This window comes from Chrysoperla carnea, chromosome 4, assembly GCF_905475395.1.
Source record: "Chrysoperla carnea chromosome 4, inChrCarn1.1, whole genome shotgun sequence".
NCBI classification, from domain to species: Eukaryota; Metazoa; Arthropoda; class Insecta; order Neuroptera; family Chrysopidae; genus Chrysoperla; species Chrysoperla carnea.
In genome coordinates, this window is record NC_058340.1 from 67,241,782 (window position 1) to 67,264,975 (window position 23,194).

General features: G+C 31.1%; 4 protein-coding genes across 4 annotated transcripts; 1 reads left to right on the forward strand and 3 right to left on the reverse strand.

Annotated features, from left to right (window-relative positions):
- Positions 1–245: 245 nt before the first annotated feature.
- Positions 246–7,112, reverse strand: LOC123298107. Its single transcript, XM_044880012.1, has 4 exons — positions 7,031–7,112; positions 2,519–5,202; positions 905–2,125; positions 246–643 (listed from the first exon to the last, which is right to left on the reverse strand). The coding sequence occupies exons 1-4, from the start codon at positions 7,047–7,049 to the stop codon at positions 362–364; spliced, it is 4,206 nt and encodes a 1,401-aa protein (XP_044735947.1). The 5' UTR covers positions 7,050–7,112; the 3' UTR covers positions 246–361.
- A 1,711-nt stretch (positions 7,113–8,823) lies between these two features.
- Positions 8,824–16,380, reverse strand: LOC123297271 (exocyst complex component 4). Its single transcript, XM_044878870.1, has 12 exons — positions 16,274–16,380; positions 16,048–16,200; positions 15,751–15,929; positions 14,082–14,468; positions 13,442–13,571; positions 13,114–13,374; positions 12,615–12,736; positions 12,350–12,553; positions 11,605–12,256; positions 10,597–10,971; positions 9,196–9,402; positions 8,824–9,082 (listed from the first exon to the last, which is right to left on the reverse strand). Exons 1-12 carry the CDS (start codon positions 16,331–16,333, stop codon positions 8,912–8,914), a joined length of 2,901 nt encoding a protein of 966 aa, XP_044734805.1. The 5' UTR covers positions 16,334–16,380; the 3' UTR covers positions 8,824–8,911.
- Positions 16,381–17,678: 1,298 nt separating this feature from the next.
- On the forward strand, positions 17,679–20,234 carry LOC123297560 (phosphorylated adapter RNA export protein). The gene is made up of 5 exons (XM_044879273.1): positions 17,679–17,902; positions 17,970–18,507; positions 18,592–18,683; positions 19,591–19,759; positions 19,836–20,234. The coding sequence occupies exons 1-5, from the start codon at positions 17,858–17,860 to the stop codon at positions 20,144–20,146; spliced, it is 1,155 nt and encodes a 384-aa protein (XP_044735208.1). The 5' UTR covers positions 17,679–17,857; the 3' UTR covers positions 20,147–20,234.
- LOC123297562 (centromere protein X-like) lies at positions 20,091–21,710 on the reverse strand. Its single transcript, XM_044879274.1, has 3 exons — positions 21,592–21,710; positions 21,312–21,506; positions 20,091–20,227 (listed from the first exon to the last, which is right to left on the reverse strand). The coding sequence occupies exons 1-3, from the start codon at positions 21,685–21,687 to the stop codon at positions 20,210–20,212; spliced, it is 309 nt and encodes a 102-aa protein (XP_044735209.1). The 5' UTR covers positions 21,688–21,710; the 3' UTR covers positions 20,091–20,209.
- Between the last annotated feature and the right edge of the window lie 1,484 nt (positions 21,711–23,194).

The following is a 23,194-nucleotide window of genomic DNA, read 5'->3' on the forward strand; positions in this document are numbered from 1 at the left end:
CTCCATTACTAAGGTCATATTATCCCCTCTTTATATACTTCTTATTACTATATGCTTTTTTATTGGAATGTGATAAACCCTTTCCGGATTTTTGAACACATAAAATATTTGATATTTGGTAAAGACGCTGACATCAGTGTGCACTCATTAAACATCTTATTGCACAGACGTGTATATAAAGAAAAAATGAATTAGGTGGGCTTGGGCGATGTCGAGCGGATCAGCTAGTAATAATATAAAAACAATTATTTTTAACAAATTTTTAATAAAAAAAATCATTAAAATCAATAACTAATATTCACATTTACAATCCAACTAATGACAAACAAGGAATAGTAAGTACTGGGCATTTCAAATTATTTTAAAGAATTTTTTCTACACAGTGTCCGGCGATATCGCTATAACGCACTTTGGATGAAATCATTGGACGTATTGTTCTGCCATCGTAGATTACATGAAGACCAAACATTTTAGTAGAGAACATGATCATTTTTGGTGATTCAACCATTAAATAATCCCAAACTGGATCTTCTGTGTGTTTTCCAACAACTGGCACAACCACTTTATTATTTACTTTGATATCGAATTCGTGTCCATCTGGTATGATTTCAATTATATCAGTACCAAGTTTTACTTGAAGTGCCTGAAATTAGACAAAACATATTAGTTAACTGGAATTGAGCACAGAATGTTACAAAAAAATTTAAAGCTCGGACGGGACTACTTCAATGTCCAATATCTTTGAATGAACCAACTTTCACACCCGTTCGAACCTTACTTTTTGGTTAAGGGCAAAGTCAAAACAATAAATTATTGTGCCGCAACTTGTACAATCTTTGTGTTTCAAGAATTATACGAACTATTGAAATGAGTTAATAGACTTGATATAAAAATTCTTACTCACCAGAGGTCGATTACCATTAACGTTTTTAACGAAAACATTATAAGCTTCACCGTCATCCCTACTTGCGTTGAGATATGAAGTCCATTCATTTGTCAAGTCATATTTTTGAATATTGCCCTGAATCGTTAAAACATGTTCTTTAGAAATAACACATTGTGCCAATGGCAATGACATTACAAATTTAACATCCATTTTAGAATCAGGGAAGAAAATATTGGCCAATGAAATATCATGTAAACCCCATGCACTCATTTGGTTTTGTGGTATTCCTGGGTAAACTTCCTGGTAACGTGGTGTATCAATTGTTACATCTAATTCCTTTCGGAATACGGGATAATCTATTAAAATGTGCATTGGCATCACTTCGTTTGTTTCTTTTTTAGTTGTTCTTTCTGCGTACATTAAATATTTGTGGCGAAAAGCATTAAAATGGTATAAAATCATTTGTACCATTCTGTTTTCGACATCATTGGCAGAAATATTAACTGCATATCTGTTTAAATTTGAATGCGCAATCGCACATTCAACTGGAACAGGAGCTAAGTACTTTCCTTTTATAATTTCTGGTTGACATTCGTTGTAAGTAATTTTGCGTTCTTTTAAGATGCGGTCTTGTTCTTCGCTACGAATACCTAATACTTCGAAGGTAATCACACCTAATTTGTCAACTTCTCCAAGTGATAGAATTAAATTTGAATCAAAACGATCTTCTTTCATAGAGTAACGTAAGTTAATATCAAGTTTACGTTCCTTGTTTATTTGGTTGTTAAAAACGATCCACCATTTGATTGTACCACTTCGTTGTAATTCGGAAAAGGTTACATTGAGGTTCGAATTGTACGTAGCAAGGCTAGTGTTTTGAACTGATTTTGTAGCACCATGTAAATCAATTTCATAAGAAAGTGCAGGTAATAAATCTCTTTGTGCAACCATACTTATTTCGAATTCAATATTATCAAAAGTCTTTAAAGGTGTGAAACGAACGCCATAGCCGCAACTTCCATAACCATTTGGGAATAATGTTGATAAGTATAAACGTAAAAATTCTAAATTTATTTCACTAATGATATCATTACTATTATCTTCGGTATCGGTATCTTCGGTATCGATTTCTTGTAGACGTGTAATTAAGCCACCACGAGATACATCACGATCGCAGTCAAATATTTTTACTTCAACATGATGTCCAAGGGTATTGCTTTCTTTATTATAGACTACAGTCTGAAAATAGAAAACATTTAAATATTAATCTCATACGAAAGTAATAATAACTACAATGGATTAATATATCGATAGATAGTTTAAGAGTAGCTTTTAGAGGGGTTTCACATATGAAAAATTATGCCACGGGATTATTTTTAAATTGTTGTCTAGGGGGGTATACAAAAAATTAAAAATCCAAGTCACCGGCAACTAACTGAGTGGCGTTAACGGTGGCTAGATGTAGGCTTTGCAAAGCCTAAAATCTGATGTCAGAACATGAAGTTGCCCATCAAACTCTGTAACTTTTGTGTTTTTTTATTGGTTAGCTACAAACCGACCTATTAGCTGTAATCTATTAAAATGGTCAATCATGGATGCAGGAAAAAAACAGGAAAAAAAAGTTACACTTACATTGGTAGTATAGTCTTCTCCACGAATAACTGATCTACGAATTAAGCTATCTTTATGGGATTGCATAAGTAATTCTTGTGCATTTTCTCCTTTGATAAAAACAACATTTTCGGTGTGTACTTGTAATCCATTAACAGCATCATTACTTAATTTATTAATTTTAATTTTAAATAGATTGCCTGGACCGTTGTCCCTTTTTGAAGCTGAAACACTGAATCCAAACTGGACATTAATATGTTTATTTTGTTCAATTCCATGCCATAAATCGTTGATTGGATTATAAACATTGAATCTAAGATTATTTAAAGTCAATGATTTTATTTCAAAATCAACTTTTATATCTTCGTCTTTTGTATTGTCAATTTTAACATTAATAGTTTCAATTTGTGTCAATAATTCAGACATTCGAATTGGTACTCCAAAATCGGTTGGCATAATTCGTTCGTATAAGAATGGAGTTTCAATATTCATTCTTCCCTTTTCAAAGTTAACTGCTAAATCCTTAATAATGTCGAAGAAAATGCTTGGATTTGGTTTGTTCTCGACGTAAATCATTACAACTCGGCCTCCGCGTCTGACAATGAGTTCAAGATATGATAGAGAATCTCCGGAATTAATTATATTTTCATAGTTTGGTGCAGAAACTCCAAAATGCAAGGAAAACATTTCTATATCAAAACCATAAATACGTGACATAATTCTTGAACGAACATTGACGTGATTTCCTAACGAGTATAAATTTTCAACTTTTCCACCTAGCCCAGATTTCTTATCAATAAAGTCATGTACAAAAATACCTTCATTTTCGTATTTTACGATTGGATGACGACTCATTCGTAAAATGGCACGAGCTATTTCAATTATTTGATTTTCATTATTGGAAACGTATTGAAGTTGGGTAATTGTTACCAATGTATTGTAATGAAAATTGTAGAAACGTTCATTTGTTTCGTCACGCATTAACCAATAAAGCTGCATGAATCGATTTAATGTTGGGTTTTCGGTTCGTATATAAATATCATAAGCAACTATTCGTAAACTAACATCTAATTTACGGTCACTAAGAATTGGCCATATGTATTTCATCATTAAACTCGAATTTTTTTGAAGTAATGGAGCTACTGTCCATAATGCTAAAGAACGTAGATTTCGTCCAACTTCCATTTCACCGGTTAGGATTGGTGCTAAAGTATGAATTATCGTTTCCATTCCAATATTGCCCAGAGCATGTAGATAAAGTACTTGAATTTTGTAATCTTGAGAACTTTGTAATTTTTGCGTGAACAATTTTATTAATTTGTCCAAGACGACTGAATTTTCATCAACTCCTAAGTATGTGCGTTTTATTAATGAAGCGTAAGCAAGTACACTAGCAACATGAACACGACTGCCTTCTTTATCAAGTGTAAGCATGTCTTCAAGTTGGTTTAATAATTTTTCGTTTGGACAACGCACACGAACTGGAAAATCACGAAGTACTCTTACAATCATTGAGTCATCAATCTTTTTTTTACGAATTAAATTTCGAAGTAACACAGCTGAAGAATTTGTTCCAATATTAGGTAAAATCTGGACAAACAATTCGAATGCATTTTGTGATTTTTCTTGTAACACAACGGAAGTATGTTCCAATGTATTAAAATCAAAATTTTCTAATATTTCATACAAATTTTGTAAAAGTTGATGTACTTTATAATCGGGTTTTGTTAACGTTAGTTGATTTTCGTGTAGTGAATTTAAAACTTGATCTAGCAAGGCTACAACTTTTGGTACATCATTATTGTATTTGGCTCGCCCACCAGTGATGTCAACAAGAGCTATTATGGGTTCATCGCGGCATTTTGAATGTGGATTTTCGTATTTTAATGAACGTAATACCAATTGATTGCTAATTACAATTGGATTTATGATGTCAACTTCTTTAACAAACATAAATCGTTGATGTACTTTAAGTGCTTTCATTTCAGCGGTTGCTCTAAATTCTGCCATGACAATATCACCTCGTGCTTCAATCATTTCTACGCGACCTTTGTTTTGATTTTTATTTATTTTATATACGCGATTAGAGTCTATATCCAAGAAGTTTTTGTTTCGTTTTAAGTTATTATTATTTCCACACTGTTTTGGATCGACGGTTTTAACAACAGTAACATGGTCTTCACGAGGTAGCACATCGTATGTAACGTTGCATAAACCGTAAATAGTTTGTTCTCTTGAATATTCAATGTGACTTTGTTTTTGGTCAAATGTTGATAATACTTCACTATTAAACTGGAAGATTGATGCAAGTGATTTTTTAATATTGTAGGACCATTCTTTGTCATTTGATTCAACAATCACAGCGGTTACAAGATGGTTACTGTCGTACTTAATCGCGAATGGTAGTGAAAGTGCTTCAGCTTCTGTTGGTATCGGGACGTAGACATCGGTAGTAACATTTACTCGTACAGGACCATTTTCGAGATCAAATACGATTTTATCCAAACGAACCATTAATGTGTCTTCTTTAGTCTTTTGAATATAAATTTCAGCTTGAAGTCCATATAATGAAGCGTATGATGCTGGTTGATGTGTTTTTACGGTAATATGTGATTCATATTTGAATACAACTTCTTTTCCAGTTATTAAAAGCTCATTTTGTGATGTGTTTGCATTGCTTAAAGCAACTACGCTCAGAAGCAAAGCTGAAAATGAAATGTATATGCTAATTATTTCAAACTTCGAATATATTATTAAGTTTAAATTATCTTGATCCTTATTGTACTACCCAAGTGTACCCAAATACGGAAACATCGTTAACCAGGAGGTTTGGCCTTCATTAGTATTCCTTATTGGCAATGAATGTGTCAGTTTATGAAGTTAACTAATTTTTTTTCTAACGAATCTAATTTTTCACGCCAATTTAATAAAAATTAAATTTTAAATTTTATCGGCGTTATTACAAAATAAATTGAATGCCTTTTGTTCTTTTAATATATCTCGAACACTTTCCTTTTGGAGAATTGAATGGAAGTTTGATAATAAAGAAAATTGTTTTAACCGTAGCTTAAGTACTTAATTGTGTTATATTGAATGCATATAAACTCTTTCATATGAATTCTGGCAGATTTTAACATTATATTTCTGGTAAATTTATTAGGTTGAAGAAAAAGGTTTCAAATAAAATACTTTTGTTATTTTACAAAGCATAGCTTTTTAATTTAAAATCTCCCTCTATTTTTTATCAGTTGTGAATGTGAATTGACCTTAGATGTCACGATCCAAAGGTCCATAAGATGCCTCTCTTCTAAAAAACAACTCAGTTTATCAACCGAATTTCTGTCTGAAGATTTTTCTTCATTCTTTCTTAAGAATCTATTTTGCATTCTTTGATTATAAAACGAAATCATATTAAAATTAGCCACACTAAAGCTCTAACTCAGAATCTCTATAACTCGAACCTCGTTAAGTCGAAAAATAAGATTCACTTCCGCTAAACCTCTAAATACACGCTATTTCAAATTATTAAGACTTTATAACTCGAGTAAAATGTTATTTTCCTGCGAGGTATTGGTAGTATGACGACTCATACAGGGTGTACCACTTTAATCTATTATGGCTAATAGATCGTTTTGTAGTTAATCAATCAAAAAAACTTAAAGAAAAGTTGCAAAGTTTGATGGGGAACATCATGTTCTGACATCAGATTGAACCTAATTCTTCGGGTTGCTTTAATAGTCAATTTAGATCCTTAAAGGTAAAGAGATAGAAAACATTTTAAATTAGAAAGTTGATATTCATTAAAAAAAATTCACATTTTTTATTTAACTCTTTTTTCGAAAATCATTAGCTTTCGGGAAAATATTTCATTATTGCATTTAATCGAAAGAAAACCCGCTAGCTACAGAAAAATGCTTTAGCTAAAATTTGTCCAAGGCTTAATAGAGGACATTTGCCAGTGTCCAGGACTTTGACCTGAAATTCTAGTTTTAAGGTCATTTGGCTAAATTGACTATTAAAGCAACGTAGCCCGGAGAACTAGGTGCCATCCAATATCCCCCATCAAATCCTGAAACTTTTGTTTAAATTATTTTTGATTGGTTAACTACAAAACAAGCTATTAACCATAGCCATCATTAAGATTAAACCGAAAAGATTAAAAATTGATTCGTTAAAAAATGACGTTATACTAATTTTAATATATTTGACTGCAGAAAAGGACGATCTTAACATTGGCATATCTTGATCAATTCTGAAGCAAGAAAGTCAAATAAAAAACGAAAATGTTTACAATTATACAAATTTTATTTTTAGTTGCGTAGTTTTTTTGTAATTTCTAAAAAACTGATTTTTTTAAAACCCCCCAAAAAAGGATTTAAGGCCCTCCTCACTGAGTATAGCCGATTTTTCGGTACGAAATTTTACAAACAAATAAATGATAAACTGTGCAAAATATCAAAGATGCAACACTTTTTTCCTTATAGATATTTAATTTTAGTATTACTATTATTATTGAAATAAAAAAGTACATACCAACTATTATAGGACCCATTGTTGACCACACCAAAAGGCACTATGACAATTAATCAATTTTTCATTTGCCTTTTATAATAAATACATATCTGATATAATTTATTAATAAATAAATGCACTAATTAGTAATTTTTGGTTAATATTTTTAGTAAATTGATAGTGGTGACTTAATGCGAGGTCAAAATAATCTTTTTTTTGTATTATTTATTTCATAAAAGTGATAAAAAAATAAGATAGTCATAATTTTCTTGTTTATTATTTAAAAATTTTTGCATTTAAACGAAATATGAGAAGCAGTTCAATCACCTAGGTCAAATTTTTCCTTCAATAAATACTTCTTGGTATTAGATACTTTTTATTGAAATGGGATTTTTGTTTTTACTAATTTTTGAAAACATGAAATATTTACAAGAAAGAGAACGAGGCTCAGAGCCGGATTAACTCATGTTAGGGACCCTAGACAGTGTAAAATTGAGCAAAACCCTTCAACCACGAAAAAAAAATGTTTGACACTCAGATTACATATCAATTTTTAACCATCTCACTAAGTTTGGAGGACATGTTGAGTTCAATAAAACCTCAAAGCACGATAATCTCTATAAATTCTTCTTGATGAGAACGCGAAAATTGTCACTCTTTTGCCAAGTAACTTTCTAATAGCCAGGTATGGCTTTGCACCATTGAGACTTTAATATTTTGATCGATAAAAAGCATTCCAAGAAAATCTAATACGATCAGGTTGATGGCGTGAAGGAAAGTTAAGCAACGGATTCCTTAGCATGAGGAGAGATGTAATGGATCCTCCTATCGTCGCAATGGCAATTTTTCGTGATTCTGTAGAAGCGTCTGACGTATTTTTTAACTGTTAGTTTATCTGAATCATTGGACTTTTATCGTGATGAAAATTTCGTCAGAGAAAAATTGGTTGTTCTATATCGCTTCTGGTCTCGATAAAACTGTGTAGATTCATATGATTGTCTTAAAATCCATCACTAACAGTAATTTCAGCATCCAGGAGACGAATTACTTTTGTCGCTTCCTTCTGAAATTCTTTAATATTTTTCAAAATTTTTACAATTATATGACAAAAAAAGCTATAAAAATTCGTATAAATTGTTTATTTAAAAAGATTTTTATATATATTTTTTTTTGTATTCTATATATATTATTATCAAGCTATATTATCTCATAATTTAAATTATTTGTTTTTTTGTTAATTACCATCTAAAAAAATTTATTATAACAATAGGGAATATTCATGTATTTTTTTTTATATATTTAATTCATTGTTTACACCGTTATAACAAAGTAAAAAATATAAATACTGCTTAAAAATGTTGTATTTAAGTGTAAAAAAAATATTTAAAATACATTATAATTTTGAGATATTTAAACGCAGTTTTTTGGCGCTCTCTGTTGATGACGAATAAGTACGTGATCTGTCAATTGGTGACAGTTCAAGGTATAATTTATACTTTAAAAAAATGAATTTACAACACAGAATTTACACTCGTTATTATAAATTTTTCTAATAAAAAGCCGTAGAATAGTATAATTTAATGAAATACCATATAAAATGTAAGTAATTAATATTATACAGTATGTCAACAAATTTGACAAGCCCGTACTTTGATGTCACGTCCGTATAAAAATTTGAATTTCCGTTTTAGAAATTTTTAAATGTCCTCACTGAATTTGTACTTTTATTAATTAATTTTAAGTAATTAAAAAGATATTTATTACTAAAATAATGGTTTAGTTGAAATGTCCAGTTATTAAAGTTACGGAAGAAAAATATTTGAACCAAATTTAAATTTCATGAATATTCCCTATTTTTTCTTTTTGTGTATGTAAATAAATAAAAAAAATATTTGCCGCTTTTTAAACAGTAACACCAACTTCGCCTAAAATCTCTGATAAACGTTCTAAATGAATATTTACTGATGATCCCTGCATTTTATCCGAATTACTACGATAAATCAATTGAAAAGCGTTCATATAATCTAGTTCTGAAAATTCTGGTCCTTTTTCCATAACATTCGCTAGAATTTCCTAAAATACATATTTTAATACTTTAATAAATTATTCATACTCGATTATTCCAGATTTATAGGGATAGGTTTTAGAATAGAATCCCTATAATCTGAATTATGTAATCTGATTACCTCTGGTGATAAATAGAAGAGTTCAAAGTAATGACGTGCTTGATCCAAAGCGATCTCACGACTCATTGTTATATTTGTTAACGTTTGTTGTAAGATAAATATATTACGTAACATCATTTCAATACCAGAATCATTGATTTTACTCATAAATTGTGATGAACTTATTAAGATTTTTGAGATTAAATGTCCCAAACCTTCGAAAATGTACTAAAAAAACAAAAAAATTTACTTAAGGATGTTCCAGCATGGTATTTGCAGTTTCTATGTTAAAGCAATGGTACAATTTTTTTTTCGACAGAATTTAACGAAAAATTAAATTTAAGAATTTAATAATGCTTACTATTAATTCCCAAAGTTTCAGAAATTTTGACCGTTTTAAATGGGAAATAATTATGCCAACGTCCCAATTTCGATCAATTTACGTCAAAATTAATATCTCGAAAGTGAAAATTAATTTCTAAATTTTTTTTTTAGAATTTTATTGTATAAACATTTTTTTCTACTTTTTCTTCAATATATAATAATATCATAAAAAATAGTTGGAGAGACCGGACATTTTACATGCTTTAAATGGGACATGACCCTCAAAATCGCGAACTTTGTCTTTAAATATCTCGCGATCTAAACGGTCAAAAATTATGAAATTTTAGGAATTCATAAATAAAGCTATTATAAACCCGAGAAAAAAAATTCGGCCAAATCTGTCGAAAAGTGATTTCATGCTGGTACTACCTTAAACTTTACAATCTCTTTTAGCCTTTCAAATTATGGTTTTCAAGAATTAACAACTCACTATAGAACAACGCCATAGTCGATGAATGCTTCGACGAACTAAATCGTCTGGCACTGAATAACACAGTCAGACTGTTGATTTGGGTAGCGAGCCACTCTGGCGTTCAAGGGAATGATGCAGTGGACTCATTGACACGAGAGGGGTTGTCTCCCCTTTCACCTGAGCCTGTCATTCTCATAGCAAGATGTTACTACGACAAGCCCATCTTGATTATTGGTATTTTGCGCAGAGCATGCGACAGGTTAAACTGTGTTTAACTACAGATAGGCCACTTTGTTGCGCTCGCCTGAAACTTACTAGAGTACAGTTGAGAATGGTAGTGAGACTCTTGACAGAAAACTGTCGATTGAACTACCACTTTCATAACATGGAAATCTTTGATGATCCCACTTGTAGAGTCTAGGTGCCATGGATCCATTTGCGATACCCTCTTATGTATTATTAATATTAGGGTAATCACGAGAGGATTTTAAATGCGGAATGTGGGCTAGGACAAAAATAAATCGAATTCATTTCTCAATTTGGCGAGCAGGTTTCAAAATATGATCTGCATTTCCTTTATAATGTGCCTGGCTAGAAACGATTAATAAAAATAAAATATTAGTTACCTTGCATTTGTGAGGCTGCAAACTTGAATTCATAGCTTCATCCATAGCACTTAAAACACGTGCCAATTGTTGCACTTTTGGATCCGGTTCTTGTGACATGACACGCGTTGACATAATATCATTATTACGTGACCCAAAACCACCATTTGAATCAGGTTTTGACAGCAAATAATGAAAACATTGTACACGCACTTCTAAATGTAACAATAACAAGCTGGTATCAGCTTGTTCATCAAAATCTAAGCTCAATGTATTTAAAAGTTTCACGATACTCTCCACATCGGAATGTTCAATACTTAAATCATCGTAGTCAGTCACTGTTGGTTCGGTTTTTAATTTGTCGTTAAATGTTTTTACAACATCTGAAAACCATTCCTAAAAAAACAAGAGAGCGTAAACTTTTTAGATTACTCTATTCGTATAATGTTGAAAATATGTTTTTTGGGTAGGGGAGAGGGATAATGAATTTAAGAATGAACAAAATAAGGCCTAACCAAGCTTAATTTTCTGATTTTTCGATAACCGTCAATCTACTTACCACATTCGTGCCCTTCTAAAACATTAACGCGAATTTTATTTTTAAATGAAAGGATATTTATTGGTTTAATTTATCGAGGTATTAAAAACGAAAAGTGACCAAAAGCTCGGAATTTAAAAGTACACTCATATGAGGGTGTAGAAAAAAGTCAGTTGGGTCAGAAAGTGTGTTCTTTAAAATTGATTTTATATTTCTGACTATAGTGTTTAGAATTGCCAAAAATATAAAATCAGTTGGTTTTCTAATCTTAGCCTAGAAAAGTTTAAAACGTCGACAACTAAAAAAAGGCGAGGTTAGGTGAAAAAAGTCATATAACAAAAATTATTTAGAAATTTCCAAAGATCCAATTGATTTTTAATCAAATATTTGATGAAAACCACACAATAATCGATAATTTTGTCAGTATCAAATTATCATCAAAATAATTTCCAAAGAGTTTTTGCATCTATAATACTATTGGATAGCCTTACCATGCTCTCTTGAAGCTGTGCAAGACATTTTAAGGATCCCATATCACTGATAATCTCATACGAATTAATACCACCTTCACGCAAATTACTAATTAATATATCAGCCTCCCGAACATTTCGTTGATGTATATCCGCTGGACTTTCCTCATCCGCATGATCAGGTACACTTCCTGCCCCAGCACCAGTTCGTTTACCACGCGATGCTCCTTCAATATGTCGTTGAGCTTTTAAATTAATCCAATTCGGTAATGATTTTAAGAATCGACTAATATCTTCATCATTTAACCAGGCTGCACTACAAATACGCTTATCTTCGGTGTGTGGTTGTACAATTCCTTGATACGCATCACGGCATATATCACGATACGATTGCAAGTCATGTAAAGCTGCTTGAGCGATCCGACTTGCATACGGGGGTAAATTATCCATTAATAATTGCCATTCTCGCATACAATTACCGACAGTAATTGCACTTTGTAATAATGGTTTTGTGACATTTAAATCGGACATTACATCTGGAGAGATGACAATTTTCCAAGCATCGGATGTGCGTACGGCCATATCGATTTCATTTGTGATTTTTTTCTTGATGCGATTTAAGTATACATCCGTGACGTAATCGGAAATAAAACGTTTCAATGTAAGAGTATTTCTGTTTGAAAAAAAAGACCATTAGAGATTCGAATCAACTTTAGACCCAATTTTATTAAATTTGAGACATAGCAAAGTCGTGTACAATACGTACTGCGATGAGGATGATCCCAAAATCTGTTCAATTTCCTTAACAAACTTTATTAATGGAATAAAAATAGCAATTATATGATTTGGATCTGGTGTACAAACAAATTGTTCATCTTTATTTCCCACTTGACCAATAATTGTTTCGCTTAAATAATTGTTAAGAACATTTGATGATGTTTCGAATGTAAATAATGAACCTTTTTTCCTCCTGGGAAGAAAATTTTAAGTTTTAATATGCAAAATAGTTTCAATATTTGATTATAACTTACGGTTGGTTCTTTCGTCGTGAAAAATAACTTGATATTTCTGTTGTATCGGAAAATTCATTTGATTGGATTTGATCTACAGCTATATTTGGTATATCTAAGTAGCTTGTAAGTAATGTTTGAAGCTATAAAATATTTTCTAAAATTAGAATTTACACTTCATTTCAAACACAGATATCTATACCGTATTTAGATCGCTAGGATTATAACACTCCTTATCAAAAATGAATTCATCTGCTTAAAATGGCATCCCTTACCCGGAGACGTCTCGCCTAACTTGAGGCGTCAAGATTCCAAACGAGAAAAATCTATGAATGGATCGAGGAACTAAATCACCTAGTACTGAATTCTACGAGAAATCCTGGGAGGGAAGCTGTGACCTTTCTGCGTGGCGTCTGGCATTTAAAGAATCCTATAGATTCTTGCTCTAGGTGCCTTTTTACTCCCAGAATAGATAGTAGGTATCAATATAAACATCTGTATATTAAGATAGATTACTTACCACTGTTTGTAATTCCAACCAAAATGTAGATTTTTCGTATAATCGTACATCAATACGATGATGTTTAACAGCCCGTGTTAAATGTTTTAACAGACAATCATGACTTTTACTCACATAACGAAATTGTATAAAAATTGTTTCTAGTAATTCTAATAATAAATTATTTTGATTTGTTCCTTGTGCTGCATTCATATCAATGATTTCTTTTGTTGTATGCTTAATTATTGTTTTTAACTCGAATTGAATGTTACTCTTTATTTTCTAGAAATCAATACGAATCTCTTTTAAATTCTTTATCAAATGGGGAAAATTTTAATAGGATACTTACTTCAACAGTCTCGGGAATTTTTTCTAATAATGCTAAACATTCAACTAAAATTGCCATAAAATGATCTGAGTCTGCTTCTGGATCACCTTGTAAATTTTCAATAATTTCATATTGTTTAACATTTTCCGCTCTACAAATAATATTTTTCGTTTTAATAATCTATTTTGCGATTGAACCGCAAGCTTTTCAAGGGTGAATATCACTCTTCCCATACGAAGGATTAAGTTTAATCGGTAAATCAAATGTTACCCCAATCGTCAAAAGAATACGATTTTGTTTTTTTTATTAAAATTATTCTAGAAAATCACAAAAACAATTTTTGTTTCGGAATTTCATACAACTTGGTGTTTAGGGTAATTTTAACCCAAAAAAATTTAAAAATTGTATTTTTTAGCTATTGAGTAGGTAGTTTTTGAGGTATCGCCTAAAATCATGTAAGAAAAGCTTTTATTTCGGAACGATTAGATATACCTTTTATACCAGTTCAAATCTAAAATTTAAACAATGTAAACGGTATTAAAACATTTTCCTGCTTATAATGAGCATAAACTCGATTTAAAAATGATCCTAAGAAAACGTGATTTTTTTGGGAACGTCCTTAAGATTAATTAGAATGAAATAAAATTAATTTATAGCTTACCGATTTTGATCTGAACTATTGCTGACATCTAACAACGTACGTTTTACTTTTGATTCATTTTTACGTCGCGATGAAGCACGTAATTCAGCTTCACGTTGAAATGGTGATGCCAACAGTGCAGGATCACGTCCTGAACCCTGACGACGGAATTGAAAACCTTCTTGACTTGATCGTAAATATAAATGGCGACTGAGTTCTTCGATTAACTTCACATGTAATTGTTTCTTTTTTAATTCTAAGACACCGGCTAATTCACGCAGAGCTTCAACACCCTCTAAAGTGCTTTTACCAAGTGACACTGCATTTACTAATAGTTTTGTGGCATGTAAGTAATGTTTCTTTTGTAAATAGGAATTTAATTGTGCAGGAACTTCGTTCATTTGTTCGCTAGAAACCAATTAAAATAAAAATATTCATGAAATTTTAAATTATTTATTAAATACTAATCGATTTATGATTTTTAGCTCTTAAATATCGAATTAAATTTAGTTCACTATTCGAAAAAAAAAAACAATAATTGTATTTTGTGACAGGGCCGTAAGGAGGGTACATAGCGCCGGTGGCAAGTATTTAGGTTGCGCTTTTTATGTATCGGGATGATAATAAATAAAGTAAATAATACAAACAAAATTGGATTAAAATTGTAATTATTATCAATATATTCGCTGTTCATTAAAAGGTATCAAAAAGTACCATATTGGCAATTTTGATAAAACCAAATATGTAATCCTACTAAATTTGGGTCATTCTTTTTAAATTTGTGATCAAAATTAACTTAGCTCTAATAGATTTTAAGAATTTGGAGACCTGGTCCCGGAATTAAGCACATAAGTGACTGCTAGCGAAAAATTGACATCACAGCTGGAAAGAATGACCCAAAATTATTTGGTTTCAAAAAAAATTCCAATAAGATTGGATCAAATTTGCCTGTGTTATCAAAAAAAATCAAATTTTTTAACTTTATGACGTCATCAGAATCCAAAAAATTTAATTTTGCTCTATCACATCCAAATTTTATCCAATTTTGATAAAGCAAGTATGTAATCCTACTAAATTTGAGTCATTATTTTCAAATTTGTGATTAATATTAACCTAGCTCTAATAGGTTTTAAGAATGTGGAGTCCTGGTCCCGGAATTAACCATATATGTGACAGCTGGCGAAAAACTGACATCACAGTTGAAAAGAATGACCCAAAATTATTTGGTTTCAAAAAAAATTCCAATAAGATTGGATCAAATTTGCCTGTGTTATCAAAAAAAATCAAATTTTTTAACTTTATGACGTCATCAGAATCCAAAAAATTTAATTTTGCTCTATCACATCCAAATTTTATCCAATTTTGATAAAGCAAGTATGTAATCCTACTAAATTTGAGTCATTATTTTCAAATTTGTGATTAATATTAACTTAGCTCTAATAGGTTTTAAGAATGTGGAGTCCTGGTCCCGGAATTAACCATATATGTGACAGCTGGCGAAAAACTGACATCACAGTTGAAAAGAATGACCCATAATTAATGGGATTCAAAAAAAATTCCAATAAAATCTGATAAAATTTGGCTGTGTTATCAAAAAAATTAATTATTATTACATAGATGTAGTTTTTTTCGATTTAAAAAAAGTTTTAGTTTCCTAGACTAAGGTGTTATTTGATTTTATTTTACTTACATCTCCTCGAGTAATTGAAGCATGTGTTTATGTTCAACACCTTCTAACCATAATTTCAAAAGCTCATCTCGACGACATCCTAGTAGCGTTTTACAAGCATGAAGATTTTCTTTAATCGCATGAATTTTCTCCCGTGATGCATTCACTTCCACTGATAAGGTTGTAAATAGTTGCATTACCTAAAATTCATTGTTTAAACTTTACATTAGTTAAAACGATAACCCGAATAATGGATTAAAGATCAAGAATTGGAGCCCTAATGATTAAATTACCAATTTAAACGTAAAATTGATATACCTTCGATAAATCTCCATCGTGAGTCGAAATAAGTTCATCCAATTTCGCATCGCATCGTTTATATTCTGATTCTAGTTTTGAGCGTTCACGATCACGTTGTTCATTGGTTTCACTGGCTGATAGTGTACTAATTACGGACATTAATAGTCCACTCTAACGAAAAATATTAAATTAATTACAAAAAGTGTTCAAAAAGTTTCAATTCGATTATTTTAAAGAAACAAACCGTTTCCTTGGCATGTTTTACGCCCCTTGGTGGTTTCGTTGGAACATTAATTACACTCATTTTAATTTTAGTTTTGTTTTATTCGATATATGTATTCTAAAAAAACATTTAAATAAAATTATATAAGAAAATTGCAATTTTATTTTTAAGAATTTGTTTCATTTCGTGAAACTTCAAGTATTTGACATTTAAATGTCAAATTGTCAACTAATCAATTGTAGTAGGTTTGTGTTGTTCACAAAGATGTTCAGTGTTTTAAAAAAATGGTGGATTTGTTTTTGATTGCATGACAGAGCAATAAGAATATTAGGATCTGACATATGGGAGGGACTAAAAAACATGGCTGACATAAAGTGACAAATTTTAAAAAAACATAGCAATAGATACCCTTTGTGCAATTTTTCAAGAAGAGAATGCAGATTAATATTAATGAAATTTGTGGTTGAGGACAAACTAAACCGAGTAATCGTAATTTTACTGAAGGCGAAAGACTTTTGATAGCCTTTCATGTGATTAAATGTGGAAAAAATCAAGTCGAAAGTGAGGAGGATGTAGTAAGTTTAACGTCATACTGTTTACAAACAACTAATTTAAAAGAAAAACCTCATCTAATCGATATAGATAAATAAATATCTCCTCATTTTTTTATGTCAAAACACATAGTTCGTAGTTCAATTATCCATTATAAACATTGTAATTACTTGATGAGACATAATCTTTTTTTTTTAATGTATGAGCACACTTTTTGACTTGGTAAGATATTTTTTAATTGCAGTGTATTCTGTCATAATTTTAAGACATCAATTTTCTCAAAATTACCAAAATAATTTTCAATTTTCGAGTAATATTTGCCTGCTTGAGCCAAATTATGAAAAATCAGATCTGTATTCGTATTGGAACGATTTTGGCAATTTTTCACACAACACTTTACTCTTCTCGTGCTTTTAAATTGAGGTAAATTCTTTCCAGATGCCATAATTTAATTTTTTTATCAATTATTTATTATTGTTGTAATTATAACTTGCAAAAAGTAATCAACTCCAAACTTTTCAATGATCAACACTAAAAGCTGTAACTTGAAATTAGTTTCTACTTTGACAACCAGGTGTCATGCCTCCTTTTGTCAGATCCCAATAGAACTGTCAGTTTTACATGTAAATGGTATTGGTATAGAAAAAATCGATTGTTAATAAGTATTGGGTCTTTCTAGGCAGAGTAAACTCATACTAAAACATAGTCGGCTTAACCTAAGAAGAATCAACTCTTACTGAAGAATGAACTTTTCCTGTAACATATATAAAAAGTCTGCCAATGCATGAACTGTGTTACCCGCCAAATATATTAGTCTTATGGAACAGACCTAAAATCAATTTGAACTGTTTTCAGAGAAGAGCCAAAAAAAAAAATTGTGAAAAATCGAATTGAGTAAAAAATACTTAAATTATACAAAAATTTTCATACTGAACGGTAATTCGTTACAGACATTTAGGTAAAAAAGGTTCTCTCAAACAAATAACAAACGTAACTTTTAATATAAAACTTTCATGACTCGGTTGTTTTATCAAACGTTTTAATACGTTAAAAATGGAAGTTGAGCCAAAAATTGTTTATGAAAAAAGCGATGGAGAGGTTGGTATTTAATTTGATTTATCAATAATATATCAGATATTTTAATGATGGATTATGTGTTATTCAGATATCATCGGATCCTGAGGCTATTGAATACAATCCATTAGAAAGACCCGTACTTCAACAACCGAAAGAAAATCCCGTCACACAAACGTATAACTCTGACGATGATGAAATATCAAATCAAAGTGAATCAAGTCAATCTGACAGTGATTGTGGCAATCGTCGACAACCAAAGCGTGCCAAATTAAAACCGAAAAATATACGACATGTAAATAAAAGACATAATAAATATAGCGTTTGGAATGCTAGGGCTCAAGAGGATTTACTAACCGAGACGATGAATAGCTGTGATGTAACTAAATTAGATCGAAGCCGTGACGTTGAAACGTATACTTTTCCCAATAGAAGTCTAAAGCGAACATTTAAAGATCGATCAAACGTTCATTTACGACTTGGTAAGCGAGTTTTTACTGAAGAAGAAGAGGCAAAAAGTAGTGCTCCTAGACATTTACTCGATTTGACTGTAACTGTAGATAGTGCAGACGATGAAGTAGCTACAGATATTTCAAATAAGCTTTATGAAGAAAAAGATGATATTTTAAGTAAGCAAATATGTGCCCTTTGAACGAGAGTTTGAATTTCCGATTATTATTCGACTTTTATTGTTTTTTTTTTTTTCATTTTAGAAAATTTGATAGCAACCGCTGGTAAAGCCAAAGCAATTGAATTATTTAATGAAACGAAAAAAATTGAGGCCGATGGTGGAATGTTAATAATGGTAAGCAGTTTTTAGGTTCGAGTTTGTTTCGATTCGTTCGAATAAACTAGCCAAAACATGAACATAGTAACGAAGTACATTCGTACAATATAAAATCTAAATTCTATGATTGGTTGTTTGTCACTACCACGGATCTAGTAATTATAAATATTATAATTTAAGCATACTTTCAGCATTCGCCTGGTTAACAGCCACTAAAAAGTAGGCAAAATGATACCCTGCCTCTTCCCCCTGAGTGAGACTCACCCACTCGGTTATACTCCCTCCCTTTTAAAATATTCCTATATCAATGGTCACTACAAACTGTTAGTGAATTTTAGTATCATCAAATTGATGACATCAACAATAGCGGACACAATACTTACGATCCACGATATTCCAGCCTACCTGCAAGAAATATTTAGTGTGAAACCCAAAAATCAATTGAAGGCGACCGCTAACTGTCAAGTATAATGAGAAATAACTATATAGTTGTGCCCTAGCTCATCATTTTTCAGTTTTTTCAAGCGTTTTTGTTGGCTAAATGTCCTTTTATTTTGCCTGAAACATTTTTACGTAAAATACTATCCTGGTATAAGGATGAATTTTTGTTGACTTCGAGTAAAATATAATTAATAAACGTACAACAGACTTACATTTCGTTAAATATCGATATTTTAATTGCAACGTAACCATCGTCAGTAGCTAAATCTATTCATATACACATTAGAATGTTTGTAATGTGTTATATATGAATAAGTTTAGCTACTGAGGATGGTTGCGTTGCAATCGAAATGTTGATATTTAACGAAAAGTAAGTCTATCGTATATAAAATATTATATTTTCATTTTCCGTATAGAGTTTGGTTCACATTTAAATTTCGTAGTGATCGAAGTCGTGTTCTTACATTTTTTTTAAACTGTTTAGAATCAAAGAAGAAGACGTACACCTGGAGGAGTTTATTTCTTTTTAGTAAAACGTGACGATGATATTACCGAAGAACAAAAAAGAGATATATTTAGAGAAGACAAAGCGAAATTGAATCGAGAAAGGAAGAAAAATCGTAAATCTAAAGCAGGAAATTCATCAAACAAAAGTTGGTTTTCAAAAATTCAACATTCTAAATTTAGTATAAATATTATTTTATTAAACCTAAATGTTTTTTTTTACAGATAAAAATACAGATCAAACTAATTTACCGAATTTATTAACACGAGCTGAAATAGAAATATCAAAAGGAAATCGTACACGAAAGGATAGTGACCATACGGAAAACGTTAGTAATCCACCGCCATCACCCGTAACCGATGGTCGAGAAAATAGTAGTGATGAAATGACGGATCATATTGAATCGTCAACTGTTTTTCCAACGAATAATACCACAGCGACAGCACCACCGCCTTCTTCAGATCGAAATTTACAAGCTTACGATGATGATTTCCTTGAAATTGGATGTTCTGGCGATATGGATTTTTTTTCATAAAATTTTCATTTTTGTATCCAAATATTTAATACTATTTTTAAGAAATAAAATGAAATATTTTTTTTACGGATAGTCAAGCATCTGAAAAAGTAATTATATTGTAAGATAACAAGTTAATAAATTAATTATTATGAATATTGTTAATTTTATTATTATAAATAATTAAAATAATAAAAAATAATTTTATTATTAGTGTATGACTACAAGTTTTTTATTTGATCTCAAAATTTTTCGAACTTCCGTTAATTTTATTTGTATTCATAAAGTAGCCTTCTGTTTCTACAATGAAAAGGCGGACACGTATGCGATTGTACTCAGACCATATCTGTCTTGTAGTATCACATGTACGTTCTTTCGTCCATCTAAGATTGGCCTTTTTCAGGAGTAACTTGCAGTTCGTAAATGGAACTTCCGGGGATTTATTGATGCTTGTGTCCGGCAGCATTGTGCCATTTCTGGCAAGCTCGTCAGCTTCACAATTTCCTGGAATGTCTCTGTGTTCCGGTACCCATATCAGGTTTACATTCATTTGTTCCGCCAGCTCATTTAAGGACATACGGCAGTCTTGTGCTACCTTTGACGATAGATAGACTGAGCTGAAGGATTTTAGAGCCGCTTGGCTGTCGGTGAAGATTGTAATGTCCCTGCACCTAAGGGTGTTCAGTCTTAGACATTCACAAACCTCATGAATAGCCATCACTTCCGCTTGATACACACTACAGTGATCTGGCAGCCGAAATGATAGACGCAGATCAAGATCTTCAGAAAAGATCCCACAACCCACCTTCTTCTCTAACTTAGATCCGTCAGTGTAGAAAATAACGCTCTTTGGCTTAACTATAGGTTCTCCTCCCAATCCTGTCTGGAAGGGATCTTTACTGAGAACCTGTTCCCAAAGTTAGGAGAAGGTAAAACGTAGTCAACAGATTTTGTAAGTGACGTGTTCTCCTTACACGAGTTATTCTCGAAAAACGCGCATTCTTCCTTTACACATGGCCGTTAAAGGAATTTAAATATTATTAATCAAGAATATATATAAAATAATTATGTGGGTGGCCCTTGTTAAATTTCAGTGAATATTGCATTATTTCAAAAGATAGAAATGGACATGTCCCTAAAATACTTCAGAATAAAACGTTATTATTTTATCATATAAATATCATACGATTTGTGGGATGATCGCTTCAATATAATCTGCTGAAATCGTAGTTTTATGTTCTTGTTCAGCTAATTGTGATGCTCGTAAAACCGTTTCGGTGGCCATTAACTTTATTACTTCGTTCACCAATTGTGTTGAGTCTTCATTAATTTTGGTTTTGTTATCTTGAAAATTTAATTTTAGTATTTCCTTTATTGTTTCCTAAAAAATGATAAGTCATTTGAAAAAGTTTAAAAGTTTCCATAGACTTCCAAGTAAATTTTCGTTCGGGTAAGAAAATAATTACATTTTTATACGAAACTGTAATTTCTGATAAAAAATTATTTGTACTATCACTATTATTCCGTTTATTAGAATTGGTAGAACTAGAAGCTTCAGCCATATTAATAACGAAAACGATTAAGGTTAAGATCCGTTAGGTTATATATTCTATGGGTTATTTTAAAATTTTAACCTATCGAACAAATTGACATGTTTTTAATTTAGGGTAGGTAGGAAAAATTGCGCTAATTTAACAGCTACTTTATAATAAAAATCTCCTGATGGTGATTATAAATAAAATATGATTGCTTATCAATATTTTATTTATTGCCGAGTGCAAAGCCGAGTGCATTATTTATTTCCTTAGCCGTTCACGATATCTCGACTTCTGGTTTTGGTTCATTAATTTTGAATAATAGTAATTGAATGCATTCAAAATAACAGCTCGGAAATAAATTAGTAGTTTAACACCAACATAAACTTATAACAGTTATACAGAGTGTTCATTGAAATTTAAAATCTATTACTAAAATTTTTTGCTAGGCTACTTTCATGAAAAAGGACTTTCGCTTCTTTCTTGTGGCTTAGGAAATTTGATGAGAGAAAGGAAGGTTATTTGATGTAGGATTGGAGGAAATAAAAAACAGAGAATATATCGGTAAAATTTACTGTAAAAAATAGCAGGTAGGTAATCTACCAGAAAAGGATAAACAATCAAGGAACGAGGAAGAAGTCGCAACAAAATTACGAATTGAAGGAATTTTTCAGAGTTTTATCTTTAAACTATGTAAAATTATTTGTCGAGTAGATTAATTTTTGATCTGCTATACAGTGTTTTCCTCTCTTTCATAGGACTTGAACTAGAGTAATGTAGATTGTCAAGGGAACGTTAAATTAGATGTGGGAGTGGAGGGAAAATAAGGTAGTAAATAACCTACCAGAAAATGATCGAGTCTCGAAGCTGCCGTTCCTGTGGTTCAATAATATAATTTATAATAAGCAAGGCTCAGGAAGAAGGGAGAGGGAGAGGTGGATCTTGAGGAACTACTCAAAATTTTAGAATTAACAATTTCCCCCAACAGTTTTCATCTAACAAAACTTATAAGCTTAAAAGATGATAGAGTGATTTTAGATTCTGCTATAAAATAGACACTCTGTATGTTTATACTTAAAAAAAATTGCATTCATTTCTCATAACATCATTATAAAAATTGTATAATCATGAATTTAAAATTTATAATTAATTGAAGAGTGAAAGTTTTTAATATGTATCACAATACTGTATGTATACTTAGAGTATAAAGTATAGTATAACAGTTTTTAGTGCTATTTTCTCCGAAATTGTAGACTTATGCACTGAATCGCAGGTAACGAGGTGGGGGAGTGTGTAATATAAATCTTTTCTATGACTCCTAGAACACATTCTATTTGATATCCCTTCCTCTTTTTTTATATATCAAAATCATATTTTAAGCAGCTTTGAAATCCTATTTCTATAAAAAGCATCTAAAAGAAATATTAAATGCGGGGAAAACATGACTTTAGTGATGGAGCTCTGCTACCCACGAGATTTTTTTAATTTCAATAGTGTTCAACTACTTTTTTTGTATTTTTATTTCGTCTAGTGA

What these genes read in the sequence shown, in the direction of transcription:
- LOC123298107 (XM_044880012.1), bottom strand. An exon ending in GAGAAGACTATACTACCAAT is followed by an intron (nt 2,126 to 2,518) that starts GTAAGTGTAACT and finishes TTCTATTTTCAG; the next exon opens with ACTGTAGTCTATAATAAAGA. An exon ending in TTAATGGTAATCGACCTCTG is followed by an intron (nt 644 to 904) that starts GTGAGTAAGAAT and finishes GTCTAATTTCAG; the next exon opens with GCACTTCAAGTAAAACTTGG.
- LOC123297271 (XM_044878870.1), bottom strand. Translation starts at nt 16,333, where the DNA reads ATGAGTGTAATTAATGTTCCAACGAAACCACCAAGGGGCGTAAAACAT. An exon ending in TCACGACGAAAGAACCAACC is followed by an intron (nt 12,554 to 12,614) that starts GTAAGTTATAAT and finishes TTTTCTTCCCAG; the next exon opens with GAGGAAAAAAGGTTCATTAT. An exon ending in TCTTCTATTTATCACCAGAG is followed by an intron (nt 9,083 to 9,195) that starts GTAATCAGATTA and finishes TATGTATTTTAG; the next exon opens with GAAATTCTAGCGAATGTTAT.
- LOC123297560 (XM_044879273.1), top strand. Translation starts at nt 17,858, where the DNA reads ATGGAAGTTGAGCCAAAAATTGTTTATGAAAAAAGCGATGGAGAG. An exon ending in ATGGTGGAATGTTAATAATG is followed by an intron (nt 18,684 to 19,590) that starts GTAAGCAGTTTT and finishes TAAACTGTTTAG; the next exon opens with AATCAAAGAAGAAGACGTAC. An exon ending in AGGAAATTCATCAAACAAAA is followed by an intron (nt 19,760 to 19,835) that starts GTTGGTTTTCAA and finishes TTTTTTTTACAG; the next exon opens with ATAAAAATACAGATCAAACT.
- LOC123297562 (XM_044879274.1), bottom strand. Translation starts at nt 21,687, where the DNA reads ATGGCTGAAGCTTCTAGTTCTACCAATTCTAATAAACGGAATAATAGT. An exon ending in TTACAGTTTCGTATAAAAAT is followed by an intron (nt 21,507 to 21,591) that starts GTAATTATTTTC and finishes ATCATTTTTTAG; the next exon opens with GAAACAATAAAGGAAATACT.